At 45.5% G+C, this 20,256-nt stretch overlaps 1 protein-coding gene across 1 annotated transcript in view; it reads right to left on the reverse strand.

Annotated features, from left to right (window-relative positions):
* Nucleotides 1–20,256, reverse strand: part of LOC124409808 (roundabout homolog 2-like) — a 211,441-nt gene that overhangs the window by 95,467 nt on the left and 95,718 nt on the right. Inside the window, exon 2 of the mRNA XM_046887662.1 lies at nt 17,186–17,494. Within this exon, the coding sequence (XP_046743618.1) occupies nt 17,186–17,494 (309 nt within the window). The remainder of the gene's footprint in view (nt 1–17,185; nt 17,495–20,256) is intronic.

A 20,256-nucleotide genomic window follows, 5' to 3' on the forward strand; every position in this document is an offset into this window, starting at 1 on the left:
TGGTTAGTTCTTTTGTTGCAACGTATCGAGCGAGTCTATTATTCGGAATTTTCTATTCGCGCTTTGTAGAAAAACTCCCTCGAATCAATAGGATTACAGGAGTAGCAGATGCGTTCAGCCACCAGTTTTATACAGCCGGTATGATTTGGTGAAATTTTCATCAGGCGAATAAGACGAGCGGTGGTAGACGTACATGTATAGGAATTTCCTATACGCGTTTATCGACGCGGGACTGCCGATAAGTTTGATTAATTATTGGTAATAAATGAGGCTAAATGAGAGGGAAAATTACAGGCCTTCCGTTGATCCGAAGCGCGGGTTAACAAAGTGTTCACGAACACAAGGCGAAATTTCACCCGGTATTACAGTTAAAATGGAGAGAAGCAAGAAGGCGGACCCGCTCCAACGGAGATAAGTAAGCTCGATTATGGGGCTTGAGAAAGCGGGGAATTGAAACTGAAATTGAAAGCGAAAGTGATACCTACGCTGCTTGGGTGTAACAGCGGTGCAGCTAACGAGGGTAACGAGATAGAAAAATAAGGAAGAAGAGAATGAACCGAGTGAAACAAAAAAAGGAAAGAGAAAACAAAAAAATATATGAAAACGGTGTACCTAGTCGACGTCGTGCGAGTAGCTCGCTGCAATTACAAAGCCTGCATCGGGTTATAAGGAGAATAAATTATGTAGAATGAAGAGAGGAAAGGTTGCCGCGTCATAAGCATCCTGCGGAGAGCAACGCATGGCACAGCCACACAGAGAGAGAGAGAGAGGGCGAGGCGTGAGAGGAGACCTACTAATCGTAGATTATGTACTTCACTTCGAGTCTGTTGCAGGACCGGAGAGAGGGACGACTCTTACCTACGAGTCACCGTGCAGCTGGATATACTATAAGTTTGAAAACGAAAATAGGACACGGCGCATCTCGCGCGTCGAGATCCGGCGAGATCTCCATTACCAAATTCCTGGGCGCACAAAACGGATAATTAGTGTCTTCGCTCCGCCTCCCCCTCACCCTCACCCTCATCCTCATCCTCATCCTCACCCTCGGCCTCGGCTTCGCTGTTCACGAACACGCACGAGCGTTCGTCTATCTCATCGCCTTCTTATTCAGAGGGTTTATTTCGGTGTGCGGCGTCGCCATCGTGCGTACAAAGCCCCATTCATAGCCGCGAACGTGGATCTCCATTTCTCTCTCTCTCTCTCTATCTCTCACTTTCTCTCTTTCGCTCTTTTCGGATGGCAGGGGCGGCAAAAAGAGAGGAGAACGGAAAAGACGGGGCTTGCAACGTGTGTAAGAGTAAAAGTGGGAGGCACAGAGACAGATGTGAGCAGCCACGGCTGTCACTCAGGCGTCAAGGGATCATCGCGCTCCGTGAGGAGGAGAAACGGAAGGAAAAATGGAGGAGGATCGAGATCCGGAGGTGAGGCGAGGCGAGGCGAACCAGGAGAGAGGGAGAAAAGCTAAATGGTAAAAATATCAGCTATTTCGATCGCAAAAACGGAGGGAGTGCTGGAGGAAGAGGGAGGGAGAGAGAGAGAGAGAGAGAGAGAGAGAGAGAGAGAGAGAGAGAGAGAGAAGAGAAAGCGAAAGAAAAAGGACTTTGGGGGGGATTAAATAGAGTATATCGTTCCGTGAAATTGATAAGTTCTAGTTAGGGAAGTAAGGGAGAGTCTCTTCTGACTGCGGAGAGTTCAGCTGACCTTCTGGAACCAGCTGTTACTTCTCTCTTTGTTCTTTACCGCGGATCTCATCCTACCAGAGCGGCCGCAGAACGACCGCGTGTTATTTTTAAGTGGGTAGGTATGTTCAAATACCGTGGAAAAAAAATGCGGTAAGAAGAAAAGGAATAAATTTAAAGAAAAAATGAAAATTTCCGCACTTGTGTAAATAAGTGAGGTTCACCCATAACGCTTGCAGCGCGGCGCTCTCGACCGCGGGTTTGTTTTTCGCTATTTTTATCCCCTGCACTTTCGCTTTACCTTTTTCTACCATTTTCCATTGGAAAACTGATGTAATCGGGAACGCGGAGGGAGTTTCGCTGAAACAATAGGGCGGTTTATCCCCCCATAAGTCGGAATGGTTCCGCCATTTGCATATCGATCACGTTACGTTTGTTCGCCAAATCCCTGGTTCCCATTTTCTGTGTTGGTACACGCGGGTTCGTATAAGGCATAGGCACGACCCTGCAACTTACCCATACAGTGCCGACCATTAATTGTGATACCTCCGCGTATAAATAAGGCTTCGTTCGATAACGCGGGAGCGCGGCGGCGTATACATATGGGATTTACACACCCCAAGGGGATCAACCAATTTCCTCATTGAAAAAAAGACATCGCCCAAAACCATAGATTTCTCAACCATAACGGTGATAGGCAAAACAGTCAATTAATACGATCCACACAACTGGCTATTGTAATATTTTTAATATCGTTAAACAGAAATGATGGATGATATGTTCAGTACTTTCCGCATAATCGAACGATGAGTGGAAAAGTGATTAGAAGTTTTATCTGCCTTAATACAGGATTCATTTCAAAGGGCAGATTGAGTAGCCTGATTCAAGAATAGTTTCCGAATTGGATTTTAATTCTAGTTTAGATTTAACCGAGGCTTTTTACTCATAAACTCGTTTGATTCATTTTACACCTCACAGTTCAATTTGCGGAAGTTTCTTTGATTACAAGTGAATTGTTTCAAGCACTCACCTACTTCTAATGCGACAAGAGCGTGACTCAGATACTCGCACAAGACATACTAGTGGATTACCTCTAAACTATAGTCGTAAACGAAAATTCACATTTTGGGTAAAATCTTATGGGTTTGGTTGCTCACATACCTATTCATATAAAACACATCGAACTGTGGTCTGACTTTACTCTCCGTTAGTTATTCACGTCTAGTATTTACACGTTTCGGTACACAGGATAAATAGTCAACGTTGAGAGCCAACTTCCATTGTCCTGATCGACCATGGCGTGTAAAATAACTACAACGTGGAATATCCTGGCCGATGGGGAAAGAAATGTGCAACACTATAAAACGAGCACCGTCCCGTAGCTTTTCACCGTGGAGAAGGCAAGCCGGTTTTTCTACGACTTTAACAAGGATAAATCAGAGTTAAACAGCGTTGAGTTGGGTCCGTAGCGCTCGCAGTGAACCCTGACAGTTTCCTAGGAACACGGGGAACGGTGTCGGCCTGTAATTCAACCCGTTAATGGCCGAGGTAATGAAAATCTCGCCATGGTAGGTCGCATCGCGCCAAACCCTTGGCTTTTCGCATTCACGGGAGAAATGGGTGCAGACAGTGAGTCACTGTTTCTGGCTACTGTTTCGAATCGTATACAGTTTTACAAGTGCAGAATGGCCTTTGAATTGTCCGGAAGCAACTTTTGGGCAATAGGATATGTGAAACGCTCAAGTGCTCAGCTACGAATCAACTCTGCGATGTTTCGGATCCTGTGTGGTAATTCATAGTGTAAAAAAGTAGGTAGTAGGTAATAATGCATGTGGAATTTCGAACAGGATTGGTGATACTTCTTATACTTCAGTCGACATTAGGTCAAGTTAAAAGCACGAGTCAAAAATCACGCTTTGAATTTTGATTGTACATTGATTTGAAGCAAAAGTTTGAGTGGCAACTCTCGCACTTCAAACTGCGATATTTCGCCATATTGATCAAGCAGAGTCTGTTGGATTTTCTTGGCGTAAGTCAAGAAGAACAAGTTTAAAAAAAATATTCTGATCTTAGGTATATGCATATTGAAATAGTGAAATGTCAGTGAGTTGAGAATATGGAAAGAAGGATACATGGAAAATTTTGAACTTGGTCAGCCTGAATAAACTGAAGAACTGAATATTTCATTAGACTTTTTACCCCCTCGATCGATCATTCGCTCACCCTCCCATCCTTATTCGAAATAAAAGGAAACTCACGCAGTGCTGACAATGATAATAATAATGAACTACAGTTCTACAAAGTGTTGATATATAATTTTGGAGCCACCCTGTGCAGAGTGTGACGTAGGGGGTGGAGGACAGGGGCGTTTTCATCAAGGACTCGCGGGAGTAATAGGTACGGGCACTATTCAGGGATACGTATTATCGGAGAATCGTCGTCACATCTGTGCTTGGGGAGGTGCCATGACGTCAAAGGCTGAGGAGTAGTACCGACCAGCCCCAGTAGCATATATTAAATTCAATATCGCGATTCAATAATCCCTTGATTTTCTGATCGATTAGGTACCCTGCTTACGCTGGGCATGCTGCAGGAGTCCCTTGAAGGGTGTCAAAAATGAGAAAAAGAACGAAATAAAGAGAAGAAAGTGAGAAAAAAAATAATAATTCCTCAGCCCGGAGTTTAATATAGGGTGTCATATTTCAGCCAGCAGTAGAGCGAAAACTGGGGAAGGGGGGTTAAGGGTTGCCGAGCACATGGACGACGGACGCAGAGTATAGATATACTGCACAGGGTGTATCGGCCCTAAGGATTCTTACTCATATACTGCACACACAAGCGTGGATACCGTGTATTAAAAATGCGTGAAGAAAATAAGGACCTTCATAAAAGGCGAATGCTTTTTGTCTTGTTGCGAGTGCAAGAATATAGATATACATACATGTATATACTGAGAATCCAATAAGAAGGAGACTAGCCGAGTGAATACATTTAGGTGTGCGTGTATGTGTAAGATGTGTGTATAACACATAACACAGCGTAGACCCGGGTCTGAAGGAGGTTTGACGTCATCGTAAATTGTCGGCATTTTTCAATTTCGTTCCTAGAAAAATACGGCCGAGTCTCCTGTCAGTAGCGTGGATGCGAAGGGATTTTTTCAACACACCAAACACTCGAGATTTAATTTAGAGAATGGGACGATCCTGAGAGAGGCAAAATTTTTTTTGGTCGAGTTACTTCAAGAGTGAGGAAGGAATAATTGCGATAATCGCGAAGAACTCGCTAATCGGATTGATCTTCGAATCGAACGTGTCGTAATATACTCACGGACACGTATCAATTAGCGTGAGAAGCGAATGCAGAAAAGCGTTATTAAAATTAAAAACTAAAGAAGAGAGAAAGAGAGAGAAAGCGGAAAAAAAGAAGAATAAAAAAATCACCGCAGCGGAGGAAAATCGAACGGTGAAAACCGAGCGGAACCTTGAGCACGCGTCAAAGTCGGCAGTGGAATAAAAATTTGAAATTAATTCCACCGACCCTTTCGTCGTCTTTGTTATACATTCATCCCTTTCCGTCTCTCTCTCCTCTCGTCTTCCCTTTTACTGTCCCGCTCTGTCGCGCAATCAGCGCAAATCACGCCGAGTAGTGTTCAACGAGAGAAAGAGAGTGAGAGTGAGGGAAAAACGAAGCAGGGCCCAACATGTGCCGCGTAAAAAATCCTAGGGTTCCTCTATTAGTAGCCCGTCTCGACAATGGGGGTACAAGCGCGTAGTACGGGTGGTGGTGCCAAAGGAAAAAATTAAACGGGGTGCGACAGATGTACGCACCACGTGCCACGCTATGATTCCTAGGCCCCCTTTCACCCCCTCAGGCCCCTCGACACAATGCGCCTCGCGTAGCCGAGATGCATGGAAAAAATGTTAAATGGTCTAATTGAGCCGAGGGTGGCGGGGGCGGGTGGATACCGAGTCGTTAGCCCGCGCACGGTGGCTGGTACCTCAACGACAGCAGATCCTGTTCTCGAAGTTCACATGTATGTTCCGTTTAAGCCCACGTATTTAATTGAGTTATTTTTTTTTCATTTTAATTTAAGCGTAATTATACTTGTTTTATTTTAGGACGTATTTGAGGGCTAATTTGGAAATATTTGCATAATACTCAGCTATCGTTAAGATAGCGTTTTCGGAGAGTGGTTTCTTTCAGCCTGTGATATCTGACATTTTGCCTCAATTAGCGGAGAGGTATTTTCTGACTCTTCCGATTGAATATCCTGTATCTCAATTAGCGAATGTCACGCATACTTACTCACGTTGCTTCGGTACAGAAAATTCTGGGACTTTTTTTATGTAGAAATATGTGTTTCAAACAATTGTTTGTTATGGATCGATCAAAGTCAAACAAAATCCTTTCTAACTATAACAGTGATCATTTGCCATCACAAATTACAGAAATCGATATAAGATCAAAGAATAGTCAATTAAAGTCTTCAGGAAAAAACCAGGAAGAAAGATATCAGTTATAAGAATTTTCCGGGGCGCAATTAGAATTTCCGAAAATTTCGAAGGACTTTTTTTTTTAAGGTGTCCTGATTTCGGGTTTACGTCGCATCAAGCATAGGGCAGAGGTCGATACTATTTTGCATCGTGGTTGAGTTAATAAGTGACCCAGATATGTTACGGACTGCGGTTAATTTGAAACAATTTCCGAAAAACGGGCGTTCCAAAGACGTCGGAGCTTAATCAAGCTAAGCCGCACTGCGAAGCTGGCAGAGTTGCGTTCTGCTGGGCCATAAGGCGAGCTTGACTTTCCTTCTAACGAAGATTAAACAGCAACGGCATTATACCCATTACAACTTATTTACTCCAATTTATCTTCATTTCCATGAGGTATAATCCGTCTCCTCGGTATGTGTCCGTCCGTCCGTCATTGCCGCGTTCCGCAGTCGCAATCGCGTTTATTTCAGGCCGATGCGGCATTCTTTATCCGTATTCAGATCGCTCTCCCCGGCAAGTGTTGAATATGCATCGAATCTCCGGTTTAATTCCTCGCGGAATCCAGTTCTTTGTTCTCCGGGCGGAGTCTCGCGGACGTTTCAACGTTGTTAAAAATCCGCACGCTTATAGCGAGCCAGCAGGTAGATAACGACGAGGTAGGGATGGAGGGTGGATTCCAAGTGCGCCCTGCGTATACCCAACGCGAGTTTGTATAATCGGCTGAGACCCTCGCGGAGATCGGCGCCAATTGAATTGGTAAAATCAAAATCCTAAATTCAAATATCGCACTTGAAATAATCGCGCCTCCCCGCACCGCCCGCAACCCCCGGCTTTCAAGGGTGCGGCAGGGCCGGGGAAGGGGCGCAAATAAGAGTAACCCGGGGCTGTTTGTTGCGCAAGAGCCTCGAGCAACAATGCGAACCCTCGTGCAGGGTGACGCCGGTGCTTCGGCCCCTTCCCTCAAATTATTCTAATGACTCGTGAGGGGTGGAAGAGCCTCCGGCCGTCTCTAAATAGCCGACGGTATAGCCGCGAAAACATTTGTTTCAAATCTAGCGAGGCATTGAATTTGTGATAACGCGATTTCCCGTCTTTTTCGAAAGCTTGCGGGCAAGATTTTCGCGTTATAGCAAATTTGCGTGTTGTTTAGAAATGTACAGCCGGCAGAATGCACCTTGGTCTCGTCGTCGCGGTTAGCCGGGTTGAAATCAATCATGCAGGAACTTGGCGACGTTATCTAGAGCATGCAGGGAAAATTTGCATAGATACCTGATACCGTCGTGTAATAATTAACCTTGGAGCTGCTGCGCGACGTACGTAAAATAAAACGGTTCGCGCACAGAAACTGTCTCGCGTGTTTCGTAGTTATACGTACGTGTATTATTTTTAATTGCGCCCACGACTTTGTAATTAGGAAAATCAATAATACCGTCTTTTCCCCAAAGCCTGCTGTTACCACCGTCGCAGCTCGCTCGATCCATTCGCCCAGTTTTTCCCTCCCTTAGCCTCGTTCTCTCGTATTCCTCCTTCTCCTCCGGAGGGCGTTGTAAAAATCCATCACTTCGAGTATCTAATTACCCGGTTAATTGTTAATGAACAGGTCAATTGGCTTTTTGGTAAGAACCCTAAGAACGCTCAATGTCTTGCAATTAATCGACGATAATATTCCCCGGGAATGATATTAATTACAACGAGCCACCGCTGCAGTTCCTTGCCATCAAAACGAAACTAATGCAAGACTTCTTCGAACATTCACGCATACAAATCAGTCCCTATACATTGCAGATTTATGCCTGATGATAGAGCTTATGAGCATTAAATCCCGCGTCTGCAACTGCTTTGATAATTTTAACGTCTCGTTAAAGAATTGTATCACCGCGCCTGCGTGGCAATTGCGTAAAATTAAATAAGCGGACAGCTGGTTTGAAGAAAGATTAGATACTAAAGTCATTTTACTCGTCAATTAGACTCAATCAGCTTCACCGGCTTCTTGATCAAAATCTCAAGTTTTGTAAATTCTTTAAAATGTCGATGAAGTTCATCAGCGGCAAACAAATCGTCAGAATCGTCGAATTTTCACGACGAATTGATACCCAATCAGCTTTGAATTAATACCCCCAGCTGTATATTGCTCCAGCCAATTTTCGTCGCATATCATCGAGTTTCATTTGATTACACGAAGCTCTTACTGCTCGCGATATACGGGCTTTATTGTTAGCTCCGAGGTCAATTGTCGGATACGTTGTATACACGCGTCCATTACACGCGTATAAACGACCTAATTTCATTTACAAAGCCTTTTGATTGACGACAGACCCTGTGCAATTGATGCAGTTTAACAACTGCCGGCTATACAACGCCGGTATATCATATAAAGCACTGCGCAGAAGGGTACGGAGAGCTTTTACAAACTGTTCTTAGATTACATTCACATACGAGGTTGGGTTAGCTGACTGGCATAATATTCTCGACGAGCCTAATCTGTAATCAGTAATACCGAGCGAGGTATGATTAAAAAGAGATTTTATACCCGTTACTCACCCCCGTAGTTCCGTTTGCTAGAGACTCGATTGTCGTGGTGCGAGCTTCCAAAAGATCAACTTTCGTCGTTGACGATGTTGTACAAACGTCGTGTGCTGGAGGATTTGATCGCGTGACGGTCGTTTCGTAGTATCGTTGCGAGCAAGTGGAAAGGGGTCCCAATTCACGAATACAGAATTGAAATAAAAATCCGGGGACAACCCAAGGTGCCGACTAGGCTCGCCAATTTCCCGGACAATCGTCGTCGCGGCGCGAGTCGGGGACTCGCGTACTATTTGAAATTTATCACTTTGCCCCGTGGAAGGAGCTGATCCTTGTGAACTCCGTGGGATCCGCGTACTCCTTTTACCAGCTCCAGCTACGCGGGGACAATTCACGCGGGGTTTCTGTATCTCGGTGAATTATTGCCGGGGCTTCGATTATCGCGTGTGATTTCTCACAGCGATCCGACTTTGCCGCCGTGCCGAGGGGCGAGACAATGCTGCAACGTCCAAGTTAGACGCTCGATCAGGTCGATTCACTTGGCCGGTCCCGTGAAACGTTCACTCTCTCCGTCTCGTGAGCGCGGAAAAAGCTCAAGAGGCGACTTCCACTTTTATTCACGGTCAAATCGACGCGGCCCGACGACGTCCGCGGTTCCGCAGGTCCGGTATCGGTCATCTATGCGCCATATTTCACGCCCTATCTGCTTTGCGCACCAAGCTACGCCTATGCCGGCGCACTTTGCTTCCCGGCCATCCTTCGTCCTGGAGGCGAGCATAGAGGGAGGGAGGGAGGCGGTATCACCTCATCCAGATGACTCTCCGATCGCGGGAAAGGAATGCGACGGAGAAATATCCCTAACGAGAATCTGAAAAATGATTTCAACGGCTGCGGTCGAGGCTCTGCCTGCACGGTTTTAACGTTTTTAAATTAACCGGTGGTAGACTCGAGTCTGTGCCGAGTGAATATCTTGGGTAGAATTTACTGGCTGTAGACTGAACGACGCTTCACGGTAAAGTCGCTAATTCGATTTATTCCCTGATCTGCGTGACACTTCCGGCTGATTTTCCTTTCGTTTCTTTATTTTTCGATTCTTTTTCGGGATTGAAAAAGGACGAGGTGAAAGAAGGGGTGACACAGCTACAACGTGCGGCGAGGGATTACGAAACGGGATAAGGCGTGCGGCAAAAGTTAGGGGCAACCCGGGTCGTTGCGTGTCTGCAGTAAGAAGAAACTTCAAAGCGTTTCCTATATCAAAAACACCTGCCGCCCCGTAGAAGCTTAATATTTCCCGACCACACCACACGTATGTACGGGGATTCGGATGGGCCATACTGTAAATCAAAACTCATCTGGAAATAAACTACTGGTTTTCTACCTCCTAAAACCCCAGCGTGTGCCCGGAGTCCCCACACGTCCCCGGGTGTTTCCGTAGAAATAACAAGAAAATAAGACACGATAATCCCCCGTGGTAACTGACATGTGTATCAAATTACTTCGCTGATGCGGTAAGTTGTCATCGCGTCTGCTTCCGACCAGCGCGCATGCGCCATACAGATAAATCTAAACCGCTCATTTAAATTCCAAAGATGCTGGAGGCAGCGAGGAGACACCAGGCATCAGCTGAGCAGGAGTCAGCTACCGCACTTGTCATGAATAATACACTTTTCAAGTGATAGGCCACATTTTGAGTGCGAACATTCAAGGAGTCTTGCCATTAGGACAAAAGGAATTGAAACGGTCCGTTTTACTCGGTGCCTGTTGTAAGTTTAGAGTTTTTTTTTTTTTTTTTTTTTCTTATTCGAACGTCAAAGTTTCTGGAACGAACGTTGGTACTTGGTGTGTTTTGTAATTCAGCATTGGGTGCTTGAACGAGAGTCGCAAGGTTACGGATACCGTTTCAACTGTTGGCGGCAGCTTTCGAGAAGCCGAGTAAAGAGGCGTAATTGGCTGTTGGATAATTCATCCGCGAGGGTAACGGAGAAAACGAATCCTTTCTCCGGTTTTGAGTGCGCATACGCTGGAGGGTAACTTTACCTGCTCCTGCACCCTCGAGAAGAGTTGAAAGAAGCCTCGCAACGCGCGTCGGACGTCGACGAGGAGGAGGGCCTTGGGGATTCTCCGATACTCTCTGCGAGAGGATAATACTATCTGGAAAAGGATCGTCACTTAAAATATTCCTTCCGTTTCATCAAACACTTACCCCAGTGCTCTGTACCGGCCGATTGACGGTGGTGCCCTATCGCTTACTAAACAGGCCTTCTCTGGGTCGGTGATACAGGCGTATGGATAGTGAGAGAAGTGAGGCTTTGATCAAACGGCGACGACGGTCGAACCGTAAAAGGCAACCGACCGGTTAGGAAGACATCAATTATCGTAGCATCTCTATCGAGTAAAGGCTTTCTAGATCCGCAGATAAAGCATTTTCGTGTAGGAAACTTTTAGACGGCGAGCCCCCCTCCAAGAGAGTAGTTCTTACTGTCAAACTACACAGTGTATACGCTTCACGTCGTACAAAGGTGACGCGTTTATCTCCTCGACTAATGAACGAAGAAGTTGTATTATACTTTGCGACAAAGCCGCGTCCCGTCGTTGCACAGGGTCAACCGCTGCATCCTTACAAAAAAAAAAAAAAAAAAAAAAAAAAAAAAAAACAGAGGAGAAGAAAAAGAAAATAGAAAAAAAAAGAAGATGGTCGCGTGCAGCGGTGCAATGAAACTACGAGGTGTGTTGTAACGATGATGACTCTTTGTCGGGAGGCTCGAGCAGCATGGAGTTCTCGACTCTTGAGTAATGATCGCCTTTTCTCACCGGCGAATAGTTGACAAATTTTGATGCTCGGACCCGTCGTCACGCTCGGCTCTATCCTCGCAGTTTCTCCGCATCCCCGGGGCGGGGAATATTCAATTTACTAAATTACGGGCTCACGGAAGATCGCGTATTAAAACGGTGCTCACTTCGAACGTCTGACTAGATTGCGGGTTATAAGGAAGGAGACGTATAAGGAGAAGCGTAGCTCAGGCGAGATACGAGAGGGCCAAAGTGCTTCTATCAAAAGCCAGACTCACCTTGCCAACCGGGGATCCCGACCTGCCCCGCCTTAACTATATCAGGCAAATTGAGCCTCATATTTTTCTTGTAAAACGTGAAACTCTTTGAGAAAGGATAATCCTTCAAGCATCCTGATATTAAATCTTCCGTCTAGTTGTTATCAAGATACCGCACGACCTGTTTACACATTGGGTCTCTCCACAAAATTCCGTATTATCTCTCCACTACTTTTAAAAATGATTTTTGGCACAGTTTTTTCTCTCCACTATAAGACACTTATGATGGAAATGAACCCAGTTTGCCGCGAAGCGTCTTGACGCTGCTCGAGATTCGAAGAGACAAGAAGTTGAGGACGCAAGGCGGACTAGACTCCGGGTCATTACCATTCAGTGGAGAGTTCGAAGGAGCTTAATTTTCCGCACTCCTGAGCGCGTAATCTTAATTAGACGAACTCGTCTCTCGTCTCTCGTCTCTCGTCTCTCGGCTCGCCTCATCCTTGACTTGACCGCGTGCTTCGCAACTCTGTATATATGTGAAGGTATGCGTATATGTATAAGCTTGCCTCCGTCGTCCCTTACAGTAACTCATTAGTTGATGGACCTTTGTAGCTGGAACGGTTTACTTCGCCGAAGACGGGTATCGGTACACGAAACAAAAGCGAAACACACCGGCTGAGCCCAGCTTCGAGTGATTAGCTAATGGAGGTGAAATTCGCTTCCTCTCCACCAAGTCTAGTGCGAACAGCCTCGCTTCGACGAAATTCTCAAATTATCAACCCCCGGCCACGGGGTGGAGAAAGGCGAGCGATGCTTTAACTCCGGCTCCTCTCTTCGCTCTTCGCTTTTCGGCATACCGCCGCCGTGTAGTAACATTTAACCGTAAACCACGCTACCTCTAATTAAATTATTAAATCATCAGATTTCACGCTCCCCTCCCCACCCCTCCCATACTCGGTACACCGTCATCCAGACTCGATCATCGGCGAGGATTCCAAAGCCCGTTGCCGACGCTGGGTACACATCTAGATCCATCAAAACATATACCTGTCAACGTTTGAATATATGACCTACCCTAATAAAAGCGCAAATCATCGGACCAACATGCTTTCTTTCATCTGGAACATCATTGTTAAGAGTTACCAAGAGCGTTCTCTATACACACCCATATGCTCGCGAGGATACGTGTAAGTATATACATACGTATATGCGCAGTCATTTTAAGGTATCGATAATCACATGTCATTAATATAATCGATTGACGGACGTTGATTACAAGGTTCGAAGCTGTGTTTCGGGTACTTGTTCTTTTATTTTCCTCTCTCTCTCTCTCTCTCTTCTCTAGCCACGAACGTTTCGATCCCGGGCAGAAGATTAATTGGGGACTATTGAAACTGTGTATGTTATATACTCAGTTGTAGTAACTCGTATAATTTCGGGCTATTACGTGAATCCAGCAGAGCTTCTTGCCGGGCAAATCCATCCGTTAGTCAAAACGATCAATTAATATCATACATCCTCCCTTCGAACACTCGATCTCTCTCTCTCTCTCTGCCCGCATTCCCAGCTTATTTCGAGGAACACAAAGCATATATACCCGGATTTAGTGCCGCCGAAACAGAGTTTGCCACGAAGTCGGAGAGTCGAACTTCCAAAGTATATTATAATGCGTGGCTTACTGTTTTAATGGGGCCGTATGTAGAGTAGGTGGCCGCTCCTATTGTCTTTAACTCACCTGAGACCGTAAAGGCAGCTCGGGGCGGACAGGCTGAGCACAGTACAGCACAACACCGCACCGTCGTCGGTCGGACACAACGCCATTGTTTCTAAACAGGACCTTCTTTCTTGTTTCTTCGACGGCCTAACATGGCTAGCGCGTATTTTATTCAAACTTTTTATTCTGCAAGGAACTTGTAGCCGTATCCGCAGCCTGCGTAGTACTTGCACGTTCATGCTGCAGCTGACCAGCCAAGCTTCTGCATTTTTGTACGAACATGCACTTCGGTACCCGCAGGAGCCACCTCTGGATCTTATTCACAGCTATTCCCTACGTGGCCCAGGATTCTTTAGTATTACGCGTAGATCTTGTGATGTTCAAAGTACGAACCGATGTTGAAGTGGTTTTTTCAAAATACGCTTCACTTGTTGCCATCGTGCTTTTTCGAGTATGCTTTTCCCCGTTAAGCGTAGACTGTGGCAAATTTCGAAACGTGCCGCTTTGAAAGTGTATCTTATCTGGAGGCGTTGACAGTTAAGAGTATAACGTAGCACGAAGATATCGTGTGTCTTGTAAGACAAGCGTGAGGTATTATACCTGAAATATTGTATGCCTACGCTTGGATCTGGTAATCCAAGACACTTACTCACGCACGCGCGCACCGTGCATTCACGCTGACACAAACACACCTTCGATATGTAATGCAAGTAGCTTCCTAGCTTCTGCTTCGGTACTTTCGTCCTAAGAGTCGCCATCCTTGACGCTCATTCAAGAGCCACGTAGCGTATACCCGACCTCACCAAAATCGCTGGATCAAGGGTCACCCTTGATAGCTGAACGGTTCAATTGTTCCTTCGAAAAAATTAGCCACCATTGGAAGTAACAATGAGCGTGATCATCAGTCAAGAATTGGCTACATCATCGAAGCTGCCGCCGCTGATGCAGGTCGCATTGTATCAATCTCGACGAAATATCTCCTGACTTTTCAAGTATCCTTCTAATCAGAACAGTAACGATCAGCTCTCGGCAAAACGCGTTCACGCCAAACAGAGCTCCGAATGCGAGAGTGCGATGGTCCGTTGCTCCCCTATGCCGTGTGCAAGCTAGGTACAATTCGGGGGTTTGTTTGTTTGATCAGCTGAGTCGAAAAGTCCTTGTAGATAGGGTGAGGCTCGTAAATCAGAATTATGTGAATCCTCATTTGGTCGACGGACAGTTTACCGAGCTTTTGTAGTGCACGGGAAGTTATGCGATCGTCATTGTAGCAATATACGAGGAAAACACGGAACTGCCAAACATGCTCGTCGTTATTCCAAAGTTTGACTATGCAAAGAGGAGAGAAAAGGACAGGCACGGGGGGGGGGGGGGGGGGGAGACGTGGTCGTCTGTACTTTTGAAATATGCAGTGACTACACGTATTGTGAGTAGTTATCACGACGACGGAATGAGTGGGTGACTGTAAACAAAGTCCGTATTACGGTAGTTTAGCTGTTATAGCTGAGATACGTGTCGGTTTTATGGCAGAACTATGGTCCATCTCGTTCGGGTAGGTCGTCTGCAGTGCTACGAGTCCTACGATAGCGATTGATTTATAGATCGGTTAATATCCCCGTCTAGGTACACATAAATATCTTCCAGATCAGAGATAGTCGATTGTTTTGTTATTGTTGTCATTGCGAGATCGGTAAGGATTAACGACAGATTTATTATCAACGCAATTAAAACTTTGTGTGAATACTATACTCGCTGTATATGTACACACGTATCCGTATACCTACACATAACAAGTCTGCTGCTTGATTCAGTATGAAAAATCTTTGCCAATGACAGATTAATTTATTATACAGACTGGAGAGCGTACTGAGACAAGCTGTATGATGTTTGAAATGTAGACCAAATATTTTAGTTACCGTAGCGTTTGTTTGAGTTTCAGTCAAGTACCGAGGAAGCAAGTTTCTTTCTCATACTGTCACGTATACAAAAGTTCTCTTGTGATTCCTTGAAACTTCCGTATGTATGTACATACCTTTAAGAAATTTTAACGTGAGTTATTTAATTTCCTAAATACCGCACGTCACTTTCCCCCCTAGTTATTAACCCTGTGTATACAATCCCAGTTTCATTCCTCGCTGATGAAGCAAGTCAGCGCTTTTCCATCTCTCTCCATTTTTCTCGAAAAGTAATTTCAATATGCCCAACAAATCGAAAGAAATATCGTAGCTACGGGCAGATCGCAGATGCCGCATAAAGCACGTAATATGTTGGTACATGGCGCGCGAATCGATAGAGAAAATATTGAAATAGCTAGCTTGACTAAAACGAGTCCTGCAGCCGGTGGTTGCACCGTTGGTGGCTGGGAGACACGTAGGGAAGGTAATGGAAGAGAGATAAAATGAGGAAAAAAGGAGGGAAAAGAAATTGATAAATTATTGCCGAGGCGCGTAAAGTATGTTGCGGGACGGTGAGCACCAGATAGGAACTGGGGCCACGCCTAGACGAGAAACAGTTCAAACTCTCGCCATTACGGTTCGCCTTCGAGAGACGAAGCTGGCTGGGCCAAAGTGCCATTTCCTACAAGAGGGTCGTCGCGTGGGCAAAGGTGCAGGAGGTCTGAAACAAAGCCGAACGAGCGTCGCGACGTCTGTGCCGCGAGACAAAGGGACACATCACGAATGGAGTCGTAAATCCCTACCGTGTCACGATTTTTACGCTCCTGCATTCCCCCTGCGAGAAATGCCACTTAATTTCACAAAACTATTTGATTTAATTATTCTACGTATCAAAGGTGAGCGGAGTATTATTGTAATTGGTGCAAAAGCCGCGAGAATGAAACGACACGGTTTTAAAAGCTCTATCCGATACACCCGCAGCTTCGTGTTCTGCATGGCATTCGTGCAGGTTAGTTTAGCCCGGATAAGATAGAGAAGGTGTGCTGGAATTGTGCCGTTTGATAAGTAAGGGGATTGTAAACAAGCCGGTTAACCTTACGCCGTCCACTGGGTGATTATAACAATTCCGTACTATCGTATCATAATTAATGCTAATTACTCTAGCGAGAGCTTTCACGCCGGAATTAAGCAGCTTGGAGATAGCAGGACGTTGAGTTTGTTTTACTGACAATTAGATACGGTTTACGTAACCCTGGTTTTTAAATCTGACCAAACACCCCACAAAAATCACTTTTGTGTTCATTTAAACGGATCGCGACGATTTTATCAGTCTAATCTTGGATTTGCATTGGCAATTGAAAGCGTCAACAAGTGGGTCCCAAATCCGGATACTCAAGTTATGACTTTTTTCATATCAGCAATCTATAATCAGTGAACAGAAACCTTGGTAAAAATAACTACAGCGCTGTCCTCTTAACGCAATGATCTGGCAGGGAAGGCGGACAGGATCGCGTTTTATTATGGCGATAAGTTAGGCGCCGCGAATGTCGTAATTGCATACTAAAGTAAACACACCTAGTAAATTAACCTAACCATTTACAGTACGCAATGAATCGTTCCTCTGACGAGGGTGGATCGGGCAATATCATTCTACTCACGACCGTTAATTTCGTTATGTAATGTTGTACAGACTGATCGCAACGCAATTCACCGGACCGCAATGTTCCTGCGATCTGGTCCGATGCATTGACCTGTTAATCGTGAATTACGATCACCGACCGGCGTTAAATACGGCATATTTAGTGCACCGATAAAGGCTAAAGTTTTACGGTCTTACCTGCAACAGTCAGCGTCGCGTTCCTGCTGGTCACACTTCCGGCCTGGTTCTTCGCAACGCACCAGTAGACGCCACCGTCCTGTTCCTTTTTCCCGTGCATCACCTTCAGGAAGAACAGGGAACCTGCCGGCAGCAGGACCCTGTGGGATTTCGCGTCCCCGGGTGACGTCCTGACGGGTTCCCCGTCTTTGAACCATTCGATGACGGGTTCCGGTTTACCCTCCGCCTTGCAATTTAGGGTGACCGGCTCGTGTTTTGCCACTATTATGTCCGATGGGTGCTCCGTTATGCGCGGCGATCGATATTGCGCTGAAACAGAACAAGGAAGACGTTTACATGAGAGAGAAAATGTTCAGATAGAGCAGGCACTCTTGGTACAAAACTCATTATCTCGAGTGTGGTTTTGCCTGCACGCCTTTGGGTATTACCTGCGACCATCATCCGCGTCGAGGCCTTGACTCGGAGTGATTAATCAATCTCTCCGAGTTTACGGCAGTGACTGACAACGACCCTAGTGTCTAGACTTTGGTATTTTGTGGCTACTTGGTGTAGCTGTAGATTGGCTTCGCGTCTCATCGCTCGACTCCGAAACCAAAAGGGGGAAGAAGCCCATAATCGTAAATCTTAAAACCGCGACCCTGGCATTGTCGCGACGAGATGCAAAGCCGTCTTCACGCTATTGATTCAGAATAGCCCGACGCCTCTCGAAACTCACCGAGACTTTGTTCGTTAATTCCAACGTGACAGTAAGGACAGTGTTCCTCTTTCAAGGAGGAGCTTTCAGACCATTCGCTCGCGCGTTCATATTCAACGGGAAATAAAGTACCTACAACTTGCGTCAAGTGTTCAGGTTCCTCGAAGGTCGAGGTTGTCCCCATCACCGTGAGTACCCTTTGTCAACGTGGCAAGCCATCAAGCATCTTCATTCTACTTGGATTCGCGAAAACCAGTAAAGGCTGCTCAAAGTTCCAACCGAGTGTTTGAATTCGGAATTCATACTGTCAAAGTAATTGATTACACTATCCCGTCACCGCAGTAGATAATTTGATCGTCGAACTCCGACGTTTCTTAAGCGAGTGGCACGTTGCGAATATAAACACGGTGATAGTACGTCACGAATCCAATATAGAGTCTGAGTTAACCGGTTTCGCGGTGTCGAAAAACTGAGATAAAGTGAATAGGCAAGCTCTGAGTATCAGGTGCAGTAGGCCTATCATTGCGGGGGAATCGTTCCGCGCTGGCAGACGTGTTGTACCTACTATTAGCTACGTTCAGGTTGGAAATTTGTTATCCAGTAGCACGCTCACTCGTTGTAAGTATCTAAACGATTTGTAACGAATGTTTCATTCCGTGTCTGCCAAGTTATGATTGGATCGGACAGTTCGGAGAGAACATGACGTATGCATGCCACCTACACTTTACTAGTACGGCACGGCGGAGTGAATACTGTGTTACATAGGTATATAGAAAGTATCGGCAGGGTGAAAAACTGGCACGCAATTTATTTCGTAGTTCGAGGTGAAAAAAAGTTTTTCACCGAAGAAAGAATCGGTTCCGATTATTTATTTGCTATATTTCTAATTGAATCGACGAGACTATTTTGACATATTGGTCATTAATTGGCGAGGCTGCATGATACAGCCTGGAATACGCATTGATCCGATTAATCGATACGCGAAAAGTTTGCCTGAAAGCTATTACTCGAAATTAGTTTTCTTATATGAATGAAGAGGTGGTGGAGGAGGAGGAGGTGGAGAATCTAAACAAAAACTCTCTGCGGGAACCTTTGGGAATTATGATCAAAACGAAGTGGTTTCCAGCCGAAGAAACGAGAGTTCAGATTGAATGGCTGAACTCGAAAGACGAGGACAGCGACGACGGAGTTCCGACCGCGGTACCCACCATTCATCATCCATTACTTCCAAAAGATGGAAGACGACATAAAGAAAGACAATTTCTTTTTACAGCTACCACCGGCTGCCTACACAGTTCAGTCCGGAAGTTATACAAGCACGAGAGTATAAAGCCAGAGCTGGAAGCAATAACGAGATTGAAACGCGGAGCATATATTTCTCCCGGTTGATCTTCATTCGGTATAAAAAAATCAAAGACGAGACAGAAGCCTTGGCCGAAGAACCAATTCGGACAAATGAGTTGCGGGAACGTTTAGGTGTGTAGGTATGCCGCGGGATTACGAACGATTGAATTTGCGCAAAAACAGACTCCGCGAGTGAGCGAAGGTGCAGGTTTTGCTCGGCAGCGATTCATTCATATTTTATCATCGCGAGCGGTGCAAGCAATTTGCATACGTGCTCGAGGCGAGCGAAAAGTAATTGAAAAAAGGAACGAGGTACGCGGGGCGCGTTGCGTAATGGGATTTAAGAGGGAGCGAGGTAACTCAGACTCGGCTTCCCAACAACGAGCAACCGATGCACCCGGCATGGCACCCAGATACCGGGAGCAATGGCAACATACCCCGCAGGACCAGCCAACGGATGATAAAATATGCCTCCCACCCACCCTTTCAAATAAAACTGGACGCGAACGAACGCGTACCCATGTTTTATGCATATCTCTGAATAAAATATGATTACAAAGTTCTTTTGATTCAACATATGTAGCCAAGCTTCTCTCAACTCTGACCAGCAACTGTGTTTACCATACTCAGGGATGCGCGGTAAGTGATTCCTGTACCTCCCTGGAGTAATTTCCGATTCAACCGACATTTTGGTATCAGAATCAAATCATCATCGGGCTAGGATAGTTGAGATTAAGATCGTAACTTTTCGTTTATAATAATTGTGTGAAAATCAATTGTAGAAACTTTGACGAAGTTCATTTCATACTTTCACCTTTGTTGCGCGTCCGTGCGGTAGCTTTTATTTGAAAACAGTCTAAACTCATTTACGTAGCATGGGTAGGTATAATTGACAGGATTCCAGTTCCCCGTGCGGGCATGGATTGTTCTTTATTTTCTTCTCATTACATCGTTTCCATTTGCAAGGTTATAACGAGTGTCTGCAGAGGGTGAACAGCAGAAGTTGGAAAGTCTGTCTCATCCTACAGAGTCA

The sequence above is a fragment of the Diprion similis genome, chromosome 8 (genome assembly GCF_021155765.1).
Source record: "Diprion similis isolate iyDipSimi1 chromosome 8, iyDipSimi1.1, whole genome shotgun sequence".
NCBI classification, from domain to species: domain Eukaryota; kingdom Metazoa; phylum Arthropoda; class Insecta; order Hymenoptera; family Diprionidae; genus Diprion; species Diprion similis.